Source organism: Bactrocera tryoni, chromosome 4, assembly GCF_016617805.1.
Source record: "Bactrocera tryoni isolate S06 chromosome 4, CSIRO_BtryS06_freeze2, whole genome shotgun sequence".
In the NCBI taxonomy this organism is placed as follows: domain Eukaryota; kingdom Metazoa; phylum Arthropoda; class Insecta; order Diptera; family Tephritidae; genus Bactrocera; species Bactrocera tryoni.
The window spans coordinates 47,246,859-47,274,453 of NC_052502.1; the positions used below are offsets into that span (position 1 = coordinate 47,246,859).

Sequence of the window (27,595 nt, forward strand, 5' to 3'; positions counted from 1 at the left end):
GAAAACAGTGAATTCGGCAAGACGGCAGTGAAGCAAGGTCTAAGAACATAATCTAGATCTAACATCAACATCTAATAGCATTGACAGACGGCAGCGTTAAACCAGATTAATTGCATTTTTCGGGATTAATTCAGGAGTTACCACAGCTAACTCCGTTGCTGAATCCAAAAATAACTCTCAAAATTTTAGGGAGTTTGTGAGATTTTCGTTGGCAACATTGTTAAAAATGGCCAATTTTCAACTATTGTGAATGAAATACAAGCAACCCTGACAACTGTTTATCAAATTCTCAATATAATATCAATAAAACTTCTTTGTTATGATGCAGTTTTAAAAATAATGTGTTGATATGCTTTTGTAATAAAAAATGGTTTGCTAAAAATTGGTCGGCTAACAACCGTAATGTTTATCTTCTATCAATTTTCATTGAAAATATTATAAAAAGGACAATGAGCTGTTTATGAGAGTTTCAAACTCGCATAGCTGCCGTCTGTCACCTACAAATTTGGATCTGATTAAGTGCGCAGTTAATCCGGATTAACGCTGCCGTCTGTCAAGGCTATAAAACATTAATGTATTTATATTGCTTTACAATCTAATGTTTTGGCTTGGCATGAATTCTGGGATGGAGCCTCGGTGATGAAACGACAAACATATGATTTGTTGCTAGAAGGAAGATAACAATACAGGAATCCTAAGTAATAGGCAATAAGCTGCCATTGAGCAATCTAAAAGTCATCAATATAAGGATTAATGCTTTCGTAACCGTTTTGAGACTTATGCTATATCGAATTCAAACAGTGCGGATAAAAATCCTACTAAAGGTCATAAACTGAAGTTTCGGCAACAGCTTTTCTGATAGTCCGATACAGTCTTCAAAACGTCTCAAGCTTGGCTAAACTGAGAGCACTTAAAGGAATAAATACACCTCTGCCTTCGTCAAAATAAAATTATGATTTGTGCTTGAACAAAGTGCTCAATCTACAAAGCTTGGACTAGATTAGAGCTCAAGTTTTAGGCAGTGCATTCTATAGCAAGAAATCTAAACGTGAAATCTTCGAAAGGAACACATAGAGTCAAAAAGTTTTAGCAAAGTATATATCATATTAAATATAAATCTGCCTTTAGAAATAAAGAGGTTGGCTTTTCAAGCAGATATTCACCGACTTATCAAACTGCGCTCGTGCACACATATATCTATGAGAATCTAGGCAAGGGCAATAAATGCGCGAAAGTGATAAATGAGACCAACAAACAGGCTATGAGCACGTACAAAAACAAAAACTTGCAAATTCGTAATAGAAAAGCGAACATATTTTTGCATTACAAATTTTCATTTCAGAATTGAGTTCAAATTGCAAAGGCACAACGCGCGCAAACGAAACCGACCGCGCGTCGATTACAGCAACAGTGTAATGGCAAGCGCGCGTACACTCAATAAGTCATTCAACCAATTACAATGTACTATATATAGGTACCCACAACCTTCGCGCACGCTGTACAAGTTTCTATTGCAATTGAGCTGAGAAAAAAAGCACACGCTATCATTGATGTTTTCTAAGCGGCGTCGCGAAGTTAGCAGTCGCGCGCGAGGAAACGCTTCACTTTTCGTGCACGCAAATAAATTATTTGAGAAATTAAACACAACAACTTTGTGTCGATTTAGTGGAGAACGCGCTCTCGCGTACATACTTTAAACAGCGTCTACGCCGATTGCCGGTGCTAATCATATCATTTCAGTATGAGTAAGAAAAAAGTGCGATAACAACAAAGAACATTGTGCACAGAGCGCGCCTTACATACTAAAAGGCTGTGTAAATAGAGGCGCTCCATATAGCAGCAACAACAAAGTGGGCAAAAATACCGCAAAGAATGTATTGTATACATTTTTAATAATTGATAACCACAGAAAGCGAAACATACTATGCGCTGCCTTTCAATGCGCTGCTATAACAGCCGCTGACGCAACAACGACGCGCAACCAACGTCTTGCATACATTCGTAATCAGCACTATACACACTTCAACAGCGCCGCCATCCCCAGCGCTTACTTGAAGCCGGGCGCGCAATCAAAAGCATAGCAGCGCATTCGCAATCGCGACGCGCGCCTGCACAGCGCTGAGCGGCTGGCAAGCAAATACCGCCTTGCGCTCGCCGCGTTCAGTACACTTCTGACGCGCGTTTTTTGCGGCCGTCCGTCACAACGCACAGCTACCTCAATTTTCATTTATTATAAAACTACTTTAATGTATCATTTTGCGAAAGTAACGCGAGCGCGTACGCTTATCGCCACAGCGGCCGAGTGACAAGACAACTTAACTTATCTATCTAGCGTGGCGTACTAAGGCTGGCGACAAGGCGACAATTAATCCTAGCATGCGCCTGGCTGCCACAACGCTCGTACATACTTAGCGCTAGCATGCGCCGACAGCAGCAAGAAGTAAGAGAAAAATAAACGAGCGTAATATATGGAAAACACAAGTGAATAATCGTTTCAAGGTAATGTGTAAGCTACAGCTGTCAGCGCGGATCGCTCATCGGTGATCGCGTGGATTGTGGCAGTGATCGCGCGTACGTGCCACGCCAAGCCGCCGAGCGCTTGAGGCAAATTGCAGGCAATTTTAGAACTTGAGCGCGTTGCCTCGAGTAAATTTTGGTACAAAAAACAAAAAGTGAAAAAACGAATTCTCCATACAAATTTGTTTGACTAAATGTTAAAGGAAATAGAGAATATGAAATGGTGCTTAAAACTCAAAAAAATGCATAGTAATGGGTTTTCTAGTGACATCAGCTGATTCATGCTGTTATTCTAGTGAAATTAGCGCGTCTAGTCTAACTACTAACAAGTGCTAAATAAATATTAGATTCGTGTCTGTGTGCGTGTGACTAATGACGTATTTGAAAAGAAACTGCTGCTAGCAGGTGTTACTTGCAAAACCGCAGAAATACTATATACATACGTCCGTAATAATAATGGATACTGCTGAGCTCAGTACAACAATAATTACAAAGCTATATTAATTTATACTCTCTACAATAAATCTCGGATGCTATTTATCAACGGCGTTCCGTTTATGCACACACACCTACGTACATACGTTTGTAAATGTTTAGATGAGTGCATCGAAAGCTCTACATACTGACTTACATACGACCATAAATACACTAGACTTCCACTTTACATTCACAGCTCTGTCGTAATAGGCAAGGAAATCGCAAACTTATTACTTAATAGTATAATTATAATTCACAGAGAAATTCCCTTCACGGAAGATCACTTCAAGTCATGCCTATTTGCATTAAATAAATACTAGTTTCGCTTCAATTGATGTAATTTTGCTTGCTTATTGAACCTTCTAGAAGGCTAGACTTTGACTTTGAACTTGAACTTTGAACTGTAACCGCAGCGACTTTTTCTCTCTCTTCCAACTCACCAACTCGAAGCTAATACCATTCACAAATATGAAAGATGCCTCATAAGAACTTGTATGCCAGCTTAAAGCTGATCCATTTCAAGGTTCCCTACTACTTAAAAAAAAATCAGAACCATCAAATTTAGTGGGGAATGTTAATTATCATTCGAAAGATCTTTCTTTGGCATTTATTTTTTTGAAGATTGTCTCTTTAAAATGTTGACCGCGGCTACATCTCAAATAATTTATACGTTGAGTTCAATTTCCGATGTCTGGTTAGAGCATTTCGACTGGTAACTGGCGAATGATAAGCGGGATGTTTTGCTCCAAGGACTGAATCGAAGCCGGATTGTCCGCAGAGACTTTAGAATTCACATATCCCTACAGAAGAAAGGGTAACGGTGTGATATCACACGATCTTGCTGACCAATCGACCCACCCAAAACGTGAAAATATCTGTTCAACGAAGTGTTCTCTTAATGAATTCATTGATTGAAGCGATATGTGGGAGGTGGCGACGTCTTGTTTAAACCAAATCTCGCCGAGATCATGAGCTTCAATTTCAGACATCAAATAGTCGGTTATCATGGCGCAATAACTGTTACCATTGGCGGTTACGTTCTCACCGGCATCATTTTTGAAGAAATATGGACCGATGATTCCACCGGCCCACAAACCACACCAAACCGTATTTTTTCTTTATGAAATTACAGCTATTGAGTTTCTTCAGGTTGCTCTTTGTCCCAAATGCGGCAATTTTGCTTGTTTACATATCCATTGAGCCACAAATGGCTCTCATGGCTGAACAAATTTTGGCTCGAAAACGTCGGATCTTCTTGGAACTTTTCAAGAGCTCATAGAGCGATGCGATGTCACTTGGAAAAGTCGATATGAGCAGCTTCTTGGTGAGGAAATTATAATATGTGTGCAAAATTTTAGATCGATATCTCAAAAAATGAGGGTATAATTCGCTTAGAAGAACTCATGTAATTATACAATCTCATTCCGTTTTAATTTTGGGTGATTTTAACCGAATTATTTTAAAATATAAGTTATTTAACCAGAGTAATAAAGAGGTTTAATTTTCGTATAGCGACATCAATTCCTTTGACAAATATCCATTCTTAAATGAGAGTAAGGTCTGTACAGAAATTTTTTAAGCTTTTGATCAAACCAAAATTTTTGTGGCATTGGTAAGAGAAATATCTAAAAAGAACGTCACTGAAATTTTTTTATTTTTCATTTTATTCATATTTTCACTAATTTCTCAAATTAGTTCCCTTCAAGAGTGATACTGTTTATAGCGGAACTACAACTTGTCGATACCATTTTTGTAGTACGACTTGTCTTTTGCTTCAAAATAAGCTTCAATTGCGGCGATAACCTCTTCATTTGACGAAAATTTCTTCCCATCGAGCATTCTTTTGTGATCTGACAGCAGTAAATAGTCACTGGGAACCAGTCGGTGCGTTGTCTTGATAAAACAGCACTTTCTGTAATAGTTGGTATTGATTGTCCTTCGTTTTTCAAGGTAGTCACTAAAAGCGAATTAACGGAGTCATGTTTCACACTCCAAACATTGTCACATTACCATACACTGCTCCGAATCATCAACTCCCCGTTGTTTTTGGTCAAAAGTAAGTTCGCGCGGCACCCACTTTTCACAGAGCTTTCTCAGACTCAAATATTGGTGAATGATACTATCTTCACGTTCAGTTGATATCTATAAAGTACCTGCTATATCGAACAACTTCATCGAAAATTATTTGGTGGACTTTTTTGATGTTTTCGTCGGTAGGAATTGCTTTTGGGCGTCCATTACGTTCACCGTTTTGGATGCTCATTTCAACACGTCTAAACTTGGCATACGAATCTTTGATGGTTGATTTTCTCGGGGAGTGTCCGGAAACTCGTCATCAACCCAAGTTTTTGCTTCAATTGTAATTTTCCTGTCGAAACTCCTTTCTACCAATTTTTTGGCAATAAAAGTTGATTCACTCACAAACTAATGATGCGAAAGCTTTCTAATTTATATACGCGGCTTTTGAGAGTAGGACTAAATACAAATCATATTGCTTTCATTCCGGCGGTACCATTTATGTGTCATTCTTCACTGGACTGGACCAGGCCTTGATCTCAGTTTCGAACACTTTTAGGCATCACCGAGCAGGCGATGACTAATATCCAAGCACATTTTTATTATTAAAACACTTTTCATTAAATTCTTTAGTCATCCGGAAACGGTTTAAATTGGTCTGGTGGTCTGTGGTCTGCCCAAATGCTCCTCACAACTGTACATATGAATATACATATATTATATATCCGCAAACTTGGACTCAAATACATCTTACTGGCTAATTTTCAGTAAAGTAAATAAACGAAAATGTAAAAGATTCAATTTGATAAAGATTATTCGGAGTTACAGCCAAGAGATCTTAGTTAGGACCTCTCATATACTAAAGTGCAGCGCGGCCAGACAAAATCGGAAAACTGAGCACAAAATAGTCATGCAATTTCGGCCACTACTTCTTGAAACTAAAAACGATATAACGGGACAAAATACAGGCCAAATACGAAAGCTTAGACGTTATGCTGCCCTAGAAAGCACGACACTTTTTTAAAAAGGGGATTAATCTAAAAATCAAGCTTCGCAATACAAAAAAAATTGTTTACAACTCTCATAACAAAACCGTTACTTGCATATACTATTAGAAACGGAATGGTTACCTTTTATTGAAAAGGGAATTTTTATAGTATAACATATCAGGTTATACTCGAAATTTGATCAAAGCAAATATCAGATGATGTAATACCAGCAATCTTAAATTCAATTAACAAAAGAATCCAAAATTAGAAATTGCAACAATTTATTGTTTTTTTTTTTTGTAAATACAAAATATGATCGAACATTGCCAAAGCTGCTTAGCCATAAAACAAACCTTTGTAAAACGATTATATGCACCTCGTCATATTCTCAATGATTCCGCAATAAGACTAAATGAATTCAGGTGACTTCAAACATTATATACCCCACACAAATTATAAATAATGCTGAGTATCAACTTTAAACGTTTAGGATGAGTTGCCTACACGAATATTTACAAACATTTCATTTTTGGATGCTTTAGTACAGGAACTAGTTGCTTTTCATTGAGCCCTTTGCTGGGCTCGGAAAGTTTCGTCAATACTGTATCACATTTTTTTCCTCAATTCACAAAAAAACTTCGTTGTGCGGAAAGCATTACAGCTCACGTTTACAAATTCAGATCCCGATCTCATTTAATCCGATAAAATATCAGAACCATAACCACAGTTAGGGGTTTCACATTCGTTCAGAGTTGTATTTGCGTAAACTGATTTTAGTATGTAATCCACCAAAAAAATGTTTAAACTATTGTAAAAATTTATGAGAAACGTTCCCTGAGATTAATGGTGTTTTGGCGGATGGTACTCTATCACTTCGAACTGCGGAAGAATGGTTTCGATGATTCAGAGCGGGTGAAAACGACACCATGGATAAGCCAGCCGGCGGAAGACCTGTGACGACGAATACCGATCAAATCATGGAAAAAATCAAGCTAGATCGGCATGTGGCATCTCGTGAATAAGGCTAGATACACAAAAATGGATCACATACGACACTATCAAGCGAAAACGGTCGTGGTCGAAGACCGGTGAATCGTCCCAAACAGTGGCCAAGCCGGGATTGACGGCCTGAAAGGTTCTGCTGTGTGTTGGGATTGGAAGGGAATCATCCACTATGAGCTAGTCCGATATGGCCAGACGCTTAATTCTACCATCAACTGCGAACAACTTAACCGCTTGAAGCAGGCGATCGACCAGAAGCATCCAGGATTGGCCAACAAGAAGGTGTAGTGTTCCACTAGGACCACGCCAAACCATACACTTCGTTGATGACTCGTCAGAAACTACGGGAACTCGGATGGGAGGTTTTCTCACATCCACCAAATAGCCGGACATAGCGCCAAGTGATTACCATATGGTCCTGTCCATGGCGAATGCCTTTGTTGGTGTAACGTTGAACTCAAAAGAGGCGTGTGAAAAGTGGCTGTCCGAGTTCTTCGCAAAAAAGGAGGGGCTATTATGAAGTTGCCATCTAGTTGGAAACAGATTATCAAACCCATATTTGAACGAAATCCGATCACTGTAACATTGAATAAGAGCAAAAAAGCGGAGGGAGATATTTGACAACCTAATATAAGTAGATCAATAACAGTTTTAGAGATATTATTGGCTCGATCTATTTCTCGCTCTCTCACATATTGAAGAAATCACATGGATATGATCGTGCCTGTTGTCCGATTTGGCCCATTTCTGTACTGTGATTTTTGCTTAAATTCCTGAGATATGAGATTTCATCTGAATGCCACACCCACTGTCCAATTTTTACATCGCTTCTCTTGGCACCCTAAAATGCCTTCATAATTTGCTGTTAAATTCTTTAATATCGCATTTTTATCAGTTTTCAAATGATTGGATTAGATTTTGTGGGTGGATTTTTATGGGTGTGAAAATATTCCCATATCCCCAGATGCAATATCAACCATCCTTGGGTACCATGGAACACGCACGGGAAGAATAATGCTGAAATACTAAGAAAACTACCTGCCACATTTGTTGGAAAGCGTCTCAGATAGCAAACAGGAAAAGAGTTTAAAATCTTGTCAATAGAAGTTCAAAAATCGTTGTTGAACTCAAATCGAAAGAAAATGTAATATTAAAATTACAGAAGAAGTATTTCAACAAAATTATTCAATACTAAAATGTAAAGCTCGTTTAATAAAGAGTGATTCATTTCGAGGTTTCCTACTTTTTTAAAGAAAATACACAGAATCAATTTGGATTGTTTATCATCTTTCAAAAGAACATTCTTTGGCATTTATCTCGGATGATTGAACCGTTGAGTCCAATTTTCAATGAGTCGTTCGAGCATTGTCAAGGCTTGAATTGAAGTGGGATTGCCCTTATAGACTTTGACTTTACATATCCCCACAGAAATAAGTGTAACGATTTGATTTCACACGATCTTGGCGGCCAATCGCCAGGCCCAAAACGTGAAATTATCTGCTCACCGACGTGTTCTTTCAATAAATCCTTTGATTGATACGATGTGTGGGAAGTGGCGCCATCTTGTTGAAACCAAATGTCGCCGAGATCACGAGTTCCAATTTCAAATATCAAATAGCTGGTTATCATGGCGATAATTCCACCGGTACAGAAACCACTCTAAACCGTTTTTTTTTTCTGGAAAAAGTGGCAGCTCCTGAATTTCTTCGGATTGATCTTCGTCCCAAATGAGGCAATTTTGCTTGTTTACATACGGATTGGATCCAGAAATGGGCCTCATCGCTGAACAAAATTGGGTTTACAAATGACGGATCTTCGTGAAACTTTTCAAGAGCCCATAGAGCGTAGCGATGTCGCTTGGGAAGGTCGAATGGCTTCAGTTCTTGCATAAGTTGTATTTTGTACGCTTTCATTTCAAGATCTCGACGTAAACTGCGCAAAGTCGTTCCATACGTCAGTACGAGTTGCTGCTAATGGCGCCGAATCAACTTTCCACGGTATATTTTCTTCACTGCTTGCTGGACGTAGTCTATTCCGTCGAATGTTATCCAATAAAGAATGCTGGGTCTCAAGATGGGTGATGATGTTGCGATTAGTTGCTCAGTAGGCGGATTATGTTGATCATAAGTTGAGTGAAGCGCGCGAAACACATTCTTTACAGAACGTGAATTTTCCTTATAAATTTGAATGATTTGTAAACGTTGTTCAGACGTAAGTCTTTCCACGATGAAATTCCAAACTGTAGTGAACAAAAATAACATAACAGCTTGACACGACTCCCACGTGTTCTGTTACAAAAAGGCTATTGAATCAAGTATCCTTACTTGGATCAGCCGCAAGCAAAGCTGCGTGGACCAAACATAAACCGCCAAGCAATATTCGCGTCTGCTTCTTACTTTAGAAATCTAACTGATTCATACATATATTGAAACTAAAATACTCAAATTTTCTAGAACTCGCAACATTCTATATTCTAAACGTACATAGCTTCCCCGTTGGTGACAAGTTCGAAAGTGTATATAAACGTTTTTTAACACAATATAAACTAGTTTTTAATAGAAACTGATTAATTTTAACTTTAAAAATAATTACAGACTCAAGGAAACTATATTCGATACGCAAATAAAGTCTAAATATATGCTATCGCCAAAAAGATAAGAAAACTGAGGAATATGTGCTATCATTAAAAAATAAAAGATATGACAAGTGATAAAAGTGCTATAAATGGTTGTGCAATAGAGCGTTTATATACACAAAATCTAAATACTCATAAAATATATAAAAAGTAGTGCAAAACACGAAAAAATACTCGAAAAAAAATAGCATTTGTTTAGAGGGGCGGCTGCTCGCTCCACGAGCGTGTTTTGTGTTCTTATGAAAACGTCTCAGTTTTGGCGCAGTCTTAAAGCCAAAGTGTCAACAACGAGCGTAAATATTCGTTTCGTAACAAAAACGAATTTGCCGTAAAATACTATCAGTGATAACAACAGCGAGCGCTAACAACAAAACCAACGACGACGACGAATTAACAACAGGAAAACAGCAAAAATATTTAATTAACAGCCGGCGCTGCCTCGTATATAGCAACAACAGCAACAACAATGGTTAAAGACAGACTGCCGGAGCTGCTACAGGTAAATTCAACACACACACACACATACTCACACAAATACTCTAAAATCTAAGTGCATGTGTATGTTCGTAGATTATTTTCGGTGGGGTTTTGAGAGTTGGGAGAGTGCAGATAACAACGCGTTGCCCGTGTGTGTTAGCGCATTAGTGTTTGAAAGATCTAAGCGGTGTTGCCACCAAATTGAAAGTGGAATACTGCCAAAAATGTGCAAATATGCCCGATAACTGCTTGGACCTTTGAGGTTTTTGGTGTTAAAATTTTAAAATATTTATTTACTGTATTTATTCATATTTTTATTATTTATTTAAGTAGCAATGCATGGTAGTTCAAAGAAGTTTAGAGCAGCCTCAAAGTTATTCGTATAGTGAAGCTCTTATAATATGCCATCTTAATTAGAATATTTTTCTTGAAGCTCATAGATACTGTCATGTTAATGGAGCCTCCAGTAATCATTTGTTAGATTAGGTTAATTTAGTAGGCTAATAAGCCAAGCATAGACCAGTTTTGGTCGTTTGCGATAACCGATGGAGTTCAGTTATTAGCTGCTAGTGGAGTAGTCATCCTTTAGGATGCCTGCGCTTGACGCGAGTTCAAACAGATGGTTATAGTATAGTCTTGCCAATGCGGGACAAGTGCACAAGAGATGTTCCATTGTTTCCTTGGTACCTTGCTGTAGACATTTCTTGCAGTCTTTTCGATCTGTCAATCCCGTCCTGCGGGCATGTGTCGCCACCAGACAGTAACCAGTTAGTATTCTCATCATGTGCCTACAGTCTCTTCTATCGAGTGCCACTAGGAGTTTTGTGTACTTCTGATCTACCATTTTGTACATGAATTTTGCAGTTTTGAACTCAGGTAGCTCATTTCATGGGATTTTGGTTTTATTTACCATATTTCTGTCGACTTCAGCGTTCATAAAAGTCAACTGAGTAATGTGAATGGTTGTCGGTTCACCAAAGATCTTAGCTTTGATATAGTGTTTGGTTGTTGCGACCTTAAGCAGCGAAAATCATATAGAACGTTTTCAAAATATAAAAATATTTTCGATATGCCAAGATCCTAATGACACGGAAATCAGTATGTAACCTGAAGCCTTTGGAAATTATAGAGCTCATAAGTCTTAATCAATGAGCTCATAAGTAGAAACTCAATTCGTAGTAAAACTTTTGAAATGACCGCGGACACACACAGTAGGAAATAGGAAATAAGTTAACTCTAATTAGTTTAAGCAAAAGGTTGTGAATTTTGAAGATTCGTCTCCAAGCAGCGCACAACTCTGGGGAAGAATGGTTCACCTTTGGCTCACCTTCAAACGGATGGTCTTTGGCTGCCCGAAAGATACCTGGTCTAAGCGGGAAGTCATGAGCTTAGAATCGTCATAAGTAAAAGAATCGTTTTTGGTCTCACTCCCAAGTGAATGGCGCTCAGAAAACTTTCCTCACTTGCATGAACTGCTGCATATGACTACATCCTCTGATTACGATTTAGTTGGTGAAAAACTGACTAGCGGAACGACGATTGACTAGATATAGAACTCAAAGAAGCTTTTCGATTTTCAATTTTTTATTGAACTTTATAGCCAGTGCGACAAATGTTCTTCAACATTAGCTAGATCCAGAACGTTTTCTATACAAAACATTAGGCCACTAGTCTAATTTGCAAGAAAAATCTGAAGTAAGCGCAATTGGAATAGCCTAACCCAGCGATTGGAACTATTAAAACACACAACATCATTGAGTTTACATTCTACCTAGCACTCTTGAAGATTTGACATCGCCCCAATGTCTATTAAGACTATGCTTCTTCACTGTTATGTCACAGCAATTAATTTCCATAGAAAATTTTAAACTTCTGCTAAGATGTTAGCAAAATGTTGGTACCGTTATGAAACAAGTAGCTATATGACTTCTACCTCTTCTTGTTCAAAACGGCAAAAATATAATACCCAAATCCATAAACTTCAAAAAGTTTTATGAACACGTGGCAACACCATTCGTAGGTGTAAATTTAATTGCACGTCTAAAAGTACATACGTTTGTGTGGTGGGTAAGCGTAATTGGCAACAGGAAGGGTGGAAGCGCGTGCAAACGGCCAACAACAAACAAGCAGGCGAGTCACATCGGCGCACACAGAGAGTTCGGCGACAATCAGTAGAGCACTTAGCGCTTGCAGCCAGCAGAAAATATGGCTAACAGCAGTGAGTAACGGCAGTAGGCGCAAATTGCGCAGATTTGGCAGCACCATCGGCAGGGCGGACGTGTTTTGTTCTTATTTGAATATTAAAACCATTTCTTTTTTGTTTTGCAAAGACATCAGTAAATCGGTGCTTTTTCAATTGCATTGGTCTCATGTTCGATAATCGCGCAAACAAATTGATAGCAATCAGCTGCAGACTGGCGGACACCGTTAGACCGTGATTGTATGAAGACAAGGCGCATCAGCTGATCACTAACAGAGTTGGAAAAAAAAAAAAAAAAAAAAAACATAAAACCGGTTAGTGTGTGTGATTGAGACAATATTTATAAGTGAATTGGGGTTGTTCAATGGCTTCGAAATTTGAAATTTGTAACGTTTAATTATTTAATTATAAAATTAAATAGATTTAATGATAAAGAATTGTTTACTTTTCATGGTTTGCTTAACAAATATTTTATTTGTTTTCGCAGCGCTCCAGCAGCGTGCTGTCCACCGTCTCCGGCACGAATGGTTCGGCATTATTTCAGCGCTCCAGCAACGTCGAGCTCAAATTCGCAGAGATGAGTGCACCCATGGACGCGATACTCAATCCGGTAAATAAATTTACTTTTAAATAAAAACAAGCGAGTATTTAAAGTGCAAGATGGCACCAAAGACGAGGCAGCAACTGTGTGCACAATAGCCTATGCAAATGTATAAATATGTATATGTGTACAAATATGCTTAAAAGTGTAGGCGACTTCTTAAAGTCGGCTGGTCTAACAAAGAAATCATCTTCCAGAAAGACAATAACAAACGGTTTACTTATTGATAGGCGCTATTAAATATGCTTAAGCTGATAGTCCCACATACATACATATTTATATACATATATATGTTTATATTTACATATTCAGTGACTATGTGTTAGAATGCAAAAATCTTTCTTATGCATACATATATATGTAGGTATGGTATATGAAGTGTTATAGATTGTGAGTTTAATAATCGCATCGCACAGTTATAATTTCTTTTATTTTTTATTTTTTTAATTGACTTCATCTGCGCACTTTTTATAATTTTATTTATATTTTTATTTATTATCTTTTTAATTTTTTAATTCTTTCTATTTATGTATTTTTTTTTAATCATACTTTGTCATAAAGGGTGATCTATTCAAGGTTCCCCACTTTTTTAAAGAAAAACACAGAATCTTCAAATTTAAAAGAGAATGTTTATTAGAACATTCTTTGGCAGTTATTTTTTGAAGATTATCTCTTTCAAATGTTGGCCTCGGCTACGTTTCATATGGCCCATCCATTGAGTCCAATTTTCGATGACTCGTTGGAGCATTTCGACTGGTAACTGACGAATGAAACGGGTGATGTTTTGCTGCAAGACCTGCATCGAAGCGGGATTGTCCGCATAGGCATTAGATTTTACATATCCTCACAGGAAACGGTCTAACGGTGTAATATCACACGATCTTGGTGATCAATCGACCGGCCCATAACGTGAAATTATCTGCGCACCGAAGTGTTCTCTCAATAAATCCATTGATTGATGCGCTGTGTGGGGAGTGACACCGTCTTGTTGAAACCAAATATCGCCGAGATCACGAGCTTCAGTTTTAGAAATCGAATAGTCGATTATCATGGTGCGATAATTAAAAATACGGTCGCCATTGACGGTTACGTTCTCATCGGCATAACTTTGACAAAATATGGATCGATAATTTCACTGGCCTGTAAAACACATAATACCGTTGTTTTTTATGTTATGGCAAGTCCGTCTTAAGGTTGCTCTTCTTCCAAAATTTGGCAATTTTACTTGTTTACATATCCATTGAGCCAGAAATAGGCCTCATCGCTAAACAAAATTCGGCTCAAAAACGTCGGATGATGTTGGAACTTTTCAAGAGCCCATAGAGCGAAGCTATGTCGCTTGGGAAGGTTGAGCAGCTTCAGCACAAGCTGTATTTTTTACCCTTTCAATTTAAGATCACTACGTAAAATGCGCCTAGTCGTTCTATACGCCGAATCGACTCTCCTCGGTCTCCGCGTACACGCTCAGCTACGGCTGCTTGCTATATTTTCTTCATTGCGTACTGGATGTGGCACATTTAAATGTAATCCGGTCAAATGTTATCCAATTATGAATGCTGGGTCTCAAGTTGGGTGATGTTGTTGCAAATGGTACACTCAGTTGGCCGATTATGTTGACCATAAGCTCCGCGCAGCGCGAAACACATTCTTTACAGAACTTGAATTTTCGTAATAAAGTTGAAAGATTTGTAAACGGCGTTCAGGCGTAAGTCTTTCCAAGATGAAATGTCACTGAACAAAAATAACATGACAGCTTGACATGACCACTAGGGATCTATCAAAAAAGTACATTTACTTGGATCACCCGTTATTTATTTGAATATTTAAATATAATTATTTACTGAGTTTTTTCATATATTTTTCAATTTTTAATTAATCTACAATCACATAATTTTAAACCCATTTTTTCATAAATCTGGAATTTTGAATCATTTAATTAATTTTATAATATTTGACAGTTTCTTATGTCAAAGTTTTAATTTTTTTGCATTAAATTATAGTTTTATAATTTAAGTATTTTTTTTTTATTATTCTTTCTATCAGGCACATTTTTGCTTGATTTTAATATTTTTAATTAAAAACAGTTTCAACTCCATTTTTCTATTCTATAATTTTGCATTATTTTATAATATTTGACAACTTCTTTTGCCAAAATGTTAATTTTTTTGCATTCAATTATCATTTTTAATTTAAATATTTATTTTGTTTTGTATTTTCTTTATTTAATTTTTTTGGTTTTATATTTCCAACTTTCATTCAAATTTTTGTTTGATTTTAATTAACAATATTCAACTCTATAATATTTTTTTAATTTTTCATAATCCTGTAGTTTTGTATTATTTCTAAAATAGCGTTTTTTGCCAACTTGTAAATTCAAAATTACAATTTTTTTATTATATTATCTTTTTCTTCCATAAGATATTAATATTTATACCCTGAACAGGGTATATTAAGTTTGTCACGAAGTTTGTAACACCCAGAAGGAAGTGTCGGAGACCCTATAAAGTATATATATAAATGATCAGTATGTTGAGCTGAGTCGATTTAGCCATGTCCGTCTGTCTGTCTGTCCGTCTGTCCGTCTGTCTGTATATATACGAACTAGTCCCTCAGTTTTTAAGATATCCTTTTGAAATTTTGCAAACGTCATTTTCTCTTCAAGAAGCTGCTCATTTGTCGGAACGGCCGATATCGGACCACTACAACATATAGCTACCATACAAACTGAACGATCGGAATCAAGTTCTTGTATGGAAAACTTTCACATTTGACAATGTATCTTCACCAAATTAGGTATAGATTATTTTCTAAGGCAACAATGTAATCTCCGAAGAAATTGGTCAGATCGGTTAACTATAGCATATAGCTACCATACAAACTGAACGATCGGAATCAAGTTGTTGTATGGAAAACTTTCACATTTGACAATGTATCTTCACTAAATTTGGCATAGATTATTTTCCATAGAAACAATGTAATCTCCGAAGAAATGGGTCAGATCGGTTAACTTTGGCATATAGCTACCATACAAACTGAACGATCGGAATCAAGTTCTTGTATGGAAAACTTTTGCATTTGACAAGATATATTTACGAAATTTGGTATAAATTATTTTCTAAGGCACAAATGTAATCTGTGAAGGGTATATTAGCTTCGGTGCAGCCGAAGTTAACGTTTTTTCTTGTTTTATTAAATCTTTGGTAATCAAATATTAATTTAATTTCATATTTCTAGTTATTTTTCTTTATGCAATTTTTTAGCCTCATAATCAGTTATTTTAAAATTATTTTTTAAGTGGTAGAATTACTATTTTTTTTAAATATATTTATTTTTTTATATTGTTGTAATATAATTGAAAAAAATTTTTTTTACGTAATCTTTATTTTTTAAATTTTTAATTTCCAACTCCACATTTTTTCTATTTTATATTTCTAGTAATTTGTTATTACATTTTTTCCTTCCACTTTGATAACGTTTTAAGCGCTAATTATTTTCTCATTTATAAATTTGGCCTCATTTTGCACTTTCATATCATTTAACCCGCGAAAAAGCAACAAACAAATTTACATGCTCCTAAATTGTATAATTAGCACACATTTTAGAGCATTGTTCTTAAAAGAACAAGAAAAGTGCTTGTGTTTTGGTGTGTGTGTTGTTTGCATATGCACTTAGCGGATATGTGAGTACTCTTAGGAGAATGCATACGTAATAGGCTTTACTTAAGTGTGTCATTATATATGTGGATGTGTATGTGTGCGTGTAACACCTGAGAGTGACAATCAGTATTGCCACTTGAGGAGAATTGAGTGCCCAGCCACAGTTTTGGATGGAATACAAGGATTGATCTAAAAGTTGATAGAAATTGTAACGGCTCTTGGCTTGAATTTCAACAATACGAGTCATGGTAGATAATTTTCATAATTACTTAACTAAAAACACCGTTATATTGAAAAGAATAAAACACACCCAATATTACTGAATTCTGTTACAATTTTGATCCGCTGTATGAACACTAAGTTCCAAAAAATCAACAACAGATTCAAATTCACAGCCAATAAATTTTAGTTGAGGTTACGGAGGTTAAGTGGAGAGGCTAGCCTTACTGAGGGCAAAAAGGTAACTAAATCTCTTGCAATCGATCTTGAGCCAAAATGCTTTTGCGACAGCACATGTACCGATGGTGGTCCAACGCTACAATCTCGGCTTGGAAAACACTGAAATAGTCAGAAAGTCTGAAACTGCAGTTGATAGAGAGCTCCTGACAGTAAACCCCTCCACCAACCTTCCCGCTAAGCTTTGAATTATCCGTAAGGAAGCTCACTGACACTCTCCTTCAACACAACTCCCTCGCCGGCATATGGGCAAAGAGCCGTCAGAGTTCAGTTTGGCGACTCCAAAAACATTTAAAATTAGTTATTATAGTAAAATTTTTGAAAGAAATTAGTATAAGTGGCAGCTCTCGTAGAGCACTACTGGGCTAAGCACGCTTATCAGCTGTTGCTAAGCCACTTCACGAGTATTATAAATAATTTTTATTGCTTCTGAAGTTGTATTACTATGTATGTAAATTCAATTCTACGAAATGTTTTTCGAAATTGAATAAGGGCTATAAGTATAATTTCTGCTAGAGAAGACACATAAATAAAGCGAACCCAATTCGATGCGATAAAAGCCCAAGCCAAAAGTCAATCCATCAACAAAGAAATCCTAAAAATCCCAGAGCATTCCCGATGATGGACCCTAATGTTTACAATATTATGCCAATAAGGTCATAAAATACATATATGTATGTATGTCACATAACGCTTTTATATGCTTTTGTATCATTTATAAGGGTACCATGGTACACTACACTTCAAAAAGTACAATTCAAGTACCGTCGCTCGACGCAGATTACTCAGATAAGCTCAATTATAACAGATAAATTTAAACCATAAATAAAAAATTTCCGAATTCTTGAGTTTGATGAACGCTTAGAAATTTTATAGCAATTCAGACATGTACTCGTACTTATTTTTTTATTTTTCGGCGCCAAAAGCGTTTTCTGCCTCCAATTTTTCAAATCAAATAATGAACGAAGTAGGCTGCAATATAGATTTATGAGGTTTCTTTTAAGCAGAAATATTCCGCCGTACGTTCGATCACCCATTTCATCAGAAAAAATATGACGCATAAATCAAAGTGAACCATATTCCAGCGAGGGCGCTCTGCATCCACCGAGCAAATTATGGTCACCAGAGGCAAGATCTGGGCTATAAGTTGAGTTCCAAATTGTTTTTAACCAGTTTTACGACATAAGGCCTAGCGTTGACATAATGGAGAATTGTTGTCTCGTGGCAAGTGGAAAATTCTGAGCATTTTTTAGCAATCGCTTGTCTCATTTTGATGAGTTGTTGTATATAGCGTTCTCCATTAGTGGTTATATCTGCTATTAGACACCATTAGAAGAATATTAAGCACAGTCTTCTAATCCGTCCAAATACACAGCACTTTGGCGTCATAGATATTCGAGGTTGCCATTGATTTGGCCGGTTGACCAGGTTCCATATATAGTTTTTTGCATTTGCGGTTATCGTAATAGATCCATTATTCATCACAAGTCAAAACTCGACACTATAACGACTACTTTTCATTTCTGACATGCGAAATTGTCTTGCCACGTCGTTTAGCTTCAATTTGGTACCAAATTTCCTTGCTTTTGAATGTACCCGACTGCTTTTAAACGTTTTGAAACAGCTGCTTGAGCAACTCCCAAAAATTTTGCGAGCTCTTCTCGTGTATGGCAACAATCTTCATCGATTAATACTTTCAGCTCCTTCCTCAAACATTTTTGGCCGCCCAGAAGATTTTTCACCTTAGAAGCCAAATCACCACTTTAAATCGTGCTGATCTTTCTGGGCACGTTCGCTCAGCTAGAGCATGTGCACCATAAAGTTCCACCAAAATACGATGGATTTCAAGATATTTTTCGTATTGAGGATGTATTCTAGTCTAGTGACCCGAATTCCGAAAGTTTTTTGGCAATCAATAAATAAAAGCATTTGATATTTTTACACATAATTAAAAGAAAAAAAATGTAATATGCGTCAAGAACGCATTTGAAGTTGAGGGAAAAAAACCGTGTTCTCATCGCCTTAACATCTGCCCTTGTAGTCTGCTAAAAAATAAAACGATGATGGCATCTTGACAAGTGCGAATGTCACTATGTCAAGAAGCTACAAAACTAAAAACAAAAACAAGAAAAAACGTTAACTTCGGCTGCACCGAAGCTAATATACCCTTCACAGGTGCATTTCTTTTAGTAACTATGTGATCAGTTTGTATGGTAGCTATATGCTATAGTTAACCGATCTGGCCAATTTTTTCGGAGACTACATTGTTGCCTTAGAAAATAATCTATACCAAATTTGGTGAAGATACATTCTCAAATGTGAAAGTTTTCCATACAAGAACTTGATTCCGGTCGTTCAGTTTATATGGCAGCTATATGTTATAGTGGTCTGATATCGGCCGTTCCGACAAATGAGCAGCTTCTTGAAGAGAAAATGACATTTACAAAGTTTCAAAACGATGTCTTAAAAACTGAGGGACTAGTTCGTATATATACAGACGGGCGGGCGGACGGACGGACGGACATGGTTAAATCGACTCAGCTCAACATACTGATCATTTAAATATATACTTTATAGGGTCTCCGACGCTTCTTTCTGGGTGTTACAAACATCGTGACAAACTTAATATGCCTTGTTCAAGGTATAAATATATTTCATAAAATGGCGTCTACTCAAAAATAAAGTTCGATTTTTTCACTCATTTTTTGGCGATTTGCTTTAAAATAATGATACGAGAAATATTTTATGAATATTCAAGCGCAGAATTTCAAGTAAATCGGCGGGTTAGAACTTGAGGTATGTGGCAAGCTTCGAAAAAGCAGTTTCAGGAAAAACGAGCTTAAGGTTTAATGTTAAAGTTTACCGATTCTGTTTCCGACTATAACTTCGGAAATAATTTGAATTTTTAAACCTCGTTTTTCTAGACTCGAATACCCCTTAAGTGAACATTGACAAAAATTACTGTTTCACCAGAAATCCAGTTGGATTATATTATACCATAATTTGTCTGAAATTATATACTCACTAAGAAAACTGCTGTCATAAAATAACTCTAAATATTTTAATTTAATTATCTAAACTAACTTAGACTTAAAAAATGTATATTTGTACATATTTATGTATGTATTTCAAATACTGCCATGATTATGAAAATTTCTGAATAACTACTTATATAAAAAGTGTCAAAAATGGTAATAACAAAACATTACACCAGCCTTAAAACCACACCTACTACCAATTACCTGCTTTTATTGAAGCAAAAAATCACGACAGAAACATTACCGACGACTTCTAGGGAACTATAACTTTTTGAAAAGCACAATCTTTACTCCGTAGTTTTACATAGAATGCATTGCTGAGTTCACTTTTCCTCAATTACTTTGTATCTGGAGTAATTAGAAACTTTTCTCACGTAGCAGCCTCAACATATGTAGTATATGCATATGCACATACTTGTATATATACTTATGTACATTATACCGGGTCGATTTTTTTTTATAAAATCGCTATATAAGAAATGTTCCTCATTTTCACTGCCATTTCACTTGCGGGCAATAAAATAACTGAATAATAGGTTGTATGGGAGCTATTTGGTATAGTAATGATAAATAGAATGTCAAAATATACCTATGTATTAAATTTCATTTGGACATCTCAAAGACTAATGTAGAAATTTTTAGAATACCCAAAAATTAAACTTCACCCAAAACATGGCTGACTCGAAACCGGTTTTAGACCCATACTCCATTAGGCAAAGTTGGTTAGAACGATCCGTAGAACAATTTTCGCATACGCAATTTTTCGTTTTTTTGACTGCCTGTAAATCAACCCGCTCTAATATAAATACATACAGCTGTGCACGTGCTTCTGCGTCAAGTAAATGTCTATTGAAATTGGTGCAGCGTTTCGCCAATAATTATTGCTCACATGCGTCGATACGTTCATAAAAACAATTGAAATTATTAAACATATGCACGTCGTCGTACATACCAAATTCTATATATTTACACATATACATATATGTATGTATGTTTATATGCATATTTATCATAAGCGTGCAGCGTTCGCAATTCATTAGAAAAATGTGCATTTCTCTGGATGCAGTGATCATTTTTTGTAGCAAATGTTCGTTATTAATTGGCATCTAATTCAAATAGATTTGCGTCATTGTAACTGTAAATTTGTGTTTATTTCTCATTCGCATTCTTGCAATTTATGGAGCAATTACTTACATATGTACATATGTATGGGAAAGCATTTACTCATTTTGTTTAATTTTTGCTTTTAAATTCTTTCAAATAAATTACAACCACGCACTCGAGTTGACGAGTACTTTAGATAATATTGTATTATTTTTTACTTTTTATCGCATTCAGCCATAATGCCCTTCATTGATAGATTGACAATTGTCATTGGTTCATGATATGACATCAATGACATAATTCCTTATTCGTACATACATACATACACTTACATATACCGCTACGGAACATTTGAGCTACTAAAAATATTTTGATGAAATAATTCTTTCCATAAAATTCATTATAACGGGTGATTCAAGTAGAGGTACTTTTTTCAATAGCCCTTTTTGACATATCATGCGTGTGTCGTGTCAAGCTGTCATGTTCTTATCGTTCAGTTTTCAGGCATTTCAATATGGAAAGGCTAACGCCTAAATAACGTTTACAAATCGTTCAACTTTATTACAAAAATTCACGTTCTGTAAAGAATATGTTTCGCGCACTTCGCTTATCGCCCTACTGAGCGTACTCTTCGCAACAATACCAGCCATCTTGAGACCTAGCATTTATTATTGGATAATATTCAACCGAATAGACCACAACCAGCACGCAGTGAAGAGATTTTAGCAGCCATGGTTGAGAGTGTACACTAAGGCCGTGGCTAATCGACTCGGCACTGTTCGCAACAACTCGGACTGACCTAAAGAACAGATTGGCGCATTTTACGTCGAGATCTTAAATTGAAAGCATACAAAATACAGCTTGTGCAAGATCTGAAGACGTTTGACCATCCCAAGCGACATCGTTTCGCTCTACGGGCTCTTGAAAAGATCCAAGAAGATCCCAACTTTGGTTCCTGTGAAAGTACGTTCGGTGCCATTATGTATGGAACTTGATTTCTTTTGCATGGTCATCACGAGCACGCTTACAGAAGTCCATACGCTGAACCCAATTTTCGACGGTTTTCAAGCATAAATCGGCCGATACTGCAGAAATTTCACTTTCGATATTCCTACGAAGTTCATCAATCGGCTGGCTTGTTAGCATAGAATATAGACTTGACGTAGTTCCACAGGAAATAGTCTAACGTCGTCAAATCGCACAACCGAAGCGGCCAATTGTCTGCGATAACACGTTCACCAAACTTGGTTTTCAATAATTCGATTGTGACATGCACTGTGTGGCTTGTGGCGCCGTCTTGTTGGAACCACATATTGTCCAAATCCATATCATCCAATTCGGGCCAAAAATATTCGGTTTTCATTGAGCGGTAGCGATTCCCATTCACAGTATTGTGCCGGTCTTGATCATCACGGAAAAAGTACGGCCCAATGACGCTGCCGGCCCATAAGCCGCACCAAACATCATCATTTTTTCGAGATGCAGTGGTGTACGTGTGAATTGCTGCCTGACCAACAACGCATATTTTGCTTATTGACGGTAAAAATCCGGATCATTTTAAAGTTGTTACTTAGCCCAATTCACGACCATACAGCGATTATGGTGGTCAAGGGACTTCAGTTCTTGTGTCAGTTTGATCTTGTAGTGGGAGACTGATTTGGGTCTTACTGAATTGATGCACTAGCGACAGCAGTATCCTCGACACTACGGGCACTTCTTTGATTCAATGGCAGAGGAATATTTTGTACTGTGTCTGTGAATTCAAATGTTTCTACTAGACTTTCAATTGTTGATCTGACAGGACAATTATGACGACCACAATTGGACGTAGTGCTCTTAAAGTTGAGACCACTGACTGCAAATTCAGTAGTAAGTTTCAATAATTTTGACTCGTTGTTGGAATAGTATATCTTGCTAAGATGAAATGGAAAACCTTGCCGAAGAGCGGGGAAAGATATGGCGTCGTTTGCTGTCCCTATCGGTGTACTTTTGTAGTTCCCCAATGGAAACCCCGTTACATTATGGTAGGCTTCGGTGCAAGCGAAGATAACACTTTTTTCTTTTCGTTTTTAAAGTCGTTTTCTTTTAATCTTAAGGCATCGTAACTTATTAGCTATAATTTAAAAGTATATATACTTATCTTTTACAGTTTTCGAAATATTTGACACGCTTTTATTTTTTTATAAAGTGAGAGTAACTAGTTAAGGTTCGGCTGCGACGGGACGGGAAGGCTAACTTCCTTACTTTTGTATTTTTATCATTATATTTAGACTAGAAAAAATCAGCGCACAAATAAATAATAAAATATGTAGAGCTCGTGAGGGCATTAATCATGTGAATAAGCATATATATGAATGTGAATATAATATAAGTATATATGCGTATGTTTGTATGTATGAGAGCTAATTGTTTACGAAACTAATTTCCTCGATTAAAATTCGCTTTGCTTGAACTTTTTTGTGCTTTTTGGTTAATTAGACTCCACAAACAATATTTTTAGTTTATTACTTACATACAGACAAACACATACATAGACATATCATTCATATGTATTTGTATATGTCATTGATTTTAGTACTTATAATAGCTACATGCCCCTATTACATACATACATACATATGCATATGGTACACAGAAAATAATTAATGAAAGCCCAAGCGCATGCAGAACTGAATACCCGACACACTTTAGAGAAATAATATATCATAGAATGGAAACCACCTGATTTCAGATTATTATTTCCAGCAAACAGATTTAGAGAAAAGCTTTCTTAAACAAGTTTTTTCTAGTAAAATATATATATTCCATAAATTATGTCAAGTATGCGCATACCGTTTCTCAAGATTAATAAAATATCTCACTGTAGATCACAATTCTTGGTTTTAAGTCAATCAACAATAGTGTAAAATGGCATTAACTGATTTTGTAGGTGCAGTCCGCAGTGCACTGGAGATGTCGATGAGAATGGCTCTATAGACACGTTCTTAGTAAGTGCAGCCTTTCCGAGGTTTGAGTACGGTTTCGTAAAGCCCAATCTTCGGTGAGAGTCCCAACCTTTGCTGGCCATTAAGGTAAAGCCCTAGGGATTTCACCTTATCAGCACGTTGGAGACGTGAGCTTCTGAATGAAGGGAGAGGTACGTCTGGGATCTTATACCTCCGGGTAAATAAAATTATTTCAGTTCTACTTGGGTTGAGGGCAAAGCCTTCGTGAAGATATCTTGTCACAAAAGTTTTCCATAGAAAAACTTCATTCTGACCTTTCGGTTCGTATAGCAGACATATGGTATAGCGATCCGATATTGGCGGTTTCGACAAATATGTAGCTTCTTGGGGTGAAGATGGCTTGTGCATAATCAAATCGATATCTCAAAGCTAATGGATCAGTGATGGACAGACAGATTTGGCTTAATCGACTCGGCTCATCACGCTGATGATATACATATATACATATTTATACATACATATGTACATATATATATTTTTTTTATAAGATCTCCGAAGTTTCTTTCTGGGTACTACAAACTTCGTGACAAACTTAATGTGTACCCTGTTCAGGGTATAAAAATCGCGAATACCCTTAAAACTATGGAAATATTTATGAAATATTTAAAAAATTATGTTTGATACCTTGAAATTATTCGTATCTATAACTATTAAAATATAACTTAAAAGCTAATCAACTACTTACATATTCAAACATTATATCATTCAATCATTTAATAACAATATTTCTCCTTAATTGCAGTATTCGGAGATACGAGTACAATTGGCACAAATATCCGCCAATTTGGAGACGATGAGTCGAATGGTGCAAACAATAAATATACGAAATTTCAATGGTATGTTAATACAAAAACACATGTACATACATATGTCTGTATTTACATGGAACATAGAAAACAATAATATGGCAACTAACCATATACAACATTTGCACTTTCAATTCTCACAGAAAAGGAAATGGATGAACTGCGCACACAGAATTTAAAAATGGGTAATCAGCTGATGAACAAATTCAAAGAATTCAAAGCGAACATGCCGCCTGAGAACGATTTCACATTGGAGGCGCGCATGAAGCGAACGCTCTTCTACGGTCTCTATCAGAGTTACATACAAATATGGACGAAAAACGAAGAGTTCCTGCAATTATACGAACGCAAGCTAAAGAAAAATCTGGAAATGCATTCGAAAATCAGTAAGTGCTGCGATTTGATAAAATATAAAATTAACTTCGTAAATACTTGTATATAATGTATAATAAATATATTCATTGTTTTGAATTGTCTAGTTAAAAATTATAGCTTAAAATTGAAATTTAATTTTTAATCCCAAAATTGGATTTAAGAGGTTTTATCCACTTGCAAGCGCATATCCAGGACGACTTTAGAAAAAATGTCTGGCGGTGAGGCAGATTTTTCTGCTTAAAACTATTTCAAATCCAAAACCAAAAAAAATTTATCACAATAGATGAATACAAAATAAAATCTTTCATAATAATTTCGATTTTTTAAGACAGTCTAAACTGCAAATTTATTCTTTAAAAACGGTTTTTTTTGGGTGCCACCAAAATTTTGAGTAATTCTTCGGTCATTAACTGAGAATTGTAACTAGAAAGGTCAAGGAAATTTTCGTCGATTGGTCCAGTTGTTTCGGTGAAATTTTTCTCACCGCCTCTGAAAAACACCGCTCCGAGAAAATAACTTACATACAAACATACGTATGTATATCTCCGAAATTATTTGCGAAATGAAATTGAAATTTTAGGAGATTATATTCAAATATGGAAAAAATCGATTTTCTTTTATTCACATGCGGATATAGGCCCTTAAGCAACTAATTTTGAGTCCATAAAATAAAAAAAAAATTTTTAATTAACAAAAAATTAATTTCTGACCCCAGAATCAGAGTAAAAAACTTAAGTTAAAAATAAACAATATATTTAAAATAAAAATGGAATGAAAAGGAATACAAAAGAAAAACTAAATCTACCTGGAATACTACAAGTATAAAATTCAATCTGATTATTTTGGTTTAAAAATTAATTTTAATTTTTTTTTACCTGTTATTTGGGTTTAAATTAAAAAAACGAACAAATATTTCTGACTAAAATGCTATAAAATTGTATTCGTTTTTGGGCTTAAAATCTTTTTTAACTTTTTTTACCAGGTATTTGGGTTTAAAATAAATCAATATTATTTTTAATTAAGATTTTCGGTATTGTAAAATAAAAAAAAAATATTTAAATTTTAATTTCATTGTTATATGTACATATGTATATAATAAAGTTTTATTACTCACCTACCTTTAGTGAACTGCAATTCCACTGAAGAAGAAATTGAAGAACTGATAGCAAATAAGACGACGAACCTTTTTGTTGGCAATGTAAGTCGTATACAAACTTATTCACACACACACTCTACACTAACATTTTACACTAACACTTTGCACGAACAGTTTACGCACATTTTACACCAACACTTTTGACTAACGCACTTTTCACTAACACTTTACACTAATATTTAACCTATCTCATAAATGAACATTTTTGATTATTACTTTTCGATATCTTTTTTCGCTAAGATTTAACTTATCACTTAACATTTTAAATGAACACTTTTCAATATCGCTTTTCGCAACCACTTTACAATAACACTTCTGCCGCCACTTTACACAAACACTATTCTCTGTTATTCTTATCCTCACTATCCATTTACACTAATGCTAAACATTATTGTTGTATTTTGTTTGCAGATTCTAGAAGAAACCGAAAATGAACGACGCACACTTCGCGATTTAATGGATCGCTTCAATGAGCTGAAGAAACTGGAAAAGTCCATTGAAGATGTGCACGCCTTATTCCTGCGCATACAAACACTCGTAATGGAACAGGTGCGTACAACAACAATAACAGCGGCATTTTGATCTGCCTCTGTCAAATTGTCTATATTCACATTATTGTTTATTTGCAGAGTGAAACGATAAATCGCGTTGAATTTGTAGCGCAACAAGCGACGCACTTTGTGGATAAAGGTCAGAATAAGCTGCAGAAAGCAGAATCGCTGAAAAAGAAAGCTTTAAAGGTTAGTTACAGTTGTGCGTTAAAGTTAATTTGTGTGTTTTTACCTTTTCTTTTTGTTTTGCAGAAGAAGTTTTGGCTCATCGGCATCGCGTTGGCTGTGTTAATTGTATTAATATTAATTGGTATATATTTATGAACTAAAGACAAATATATTTATTTAAATTCCAAACGCACGACAATTTTTCACTTAAACAAAGTTTCAAACCGGAACTTTTTGACAGTTAGCAAAGGAAGAGGAAAAATAGCGGCTGTTGGTGAATAACCCAGCGTCGTGTTGAATATCAAATGTAGTGCTGCCACTTATCTGACAGAAAGTTTGCTTAGAAAATTTAAAATCAACAAATGA

The 27,595-nt window shown here is 36.0% G+C and overlaps 1 protein-coding gene across 9 annotated transcripts; it reads left to right on the forward strand.

Moving 5' to 3' along the window:
- Nucleotides 1-1,776: 1,776 nt before the first annotated feature.
- Nucleotides 1,777-27,418, forward strand: LOC120775012 (syntaxin-4). Of its 9 annotated transcripts, none has more exons than XM_040104952.1 (9): nucleotides 1,777-2,499; nucleotides 9,455-10,135; nucleotides 12,801-12,923; nucleotides 24,916-25,009; nucleotides 25,123-25,365; nucleotides 26,479-26,552; nucleotides 26,922-27,059; nucleotides 27,140-27,250; nucleotides 27,314-27,418. In XM_040104952.1, the coding sequence occupies exons 2-9, from the start codon at nucleotides 10,103-10,105 to the stop codon at nucleotides 27,383-27,385; spliced, it is 888 nt and encodes a 295-aa protein (XP_039960886.1). In that variant the 5' UTR covers nucleotides 1,777-2,499; nucleotides 9,455-10,102; the 3' UTR covers nucleotides 27,386-27,418. The 9 variants fall into 9 exon arrangements, with proteins under 9 accessions (XP_039960886.1, XP_039960887.1, XP_039960888.1 ...); XM_040104953.1 differs by having other exon boundaries at nucleotides 9,489-10,135; XM_040104954.1 differs by having other exon boundaries at nucleotides 9,596-10,135.
- Nucleotides 27,419-27,595: the final 177 nt, after the last annotated feature.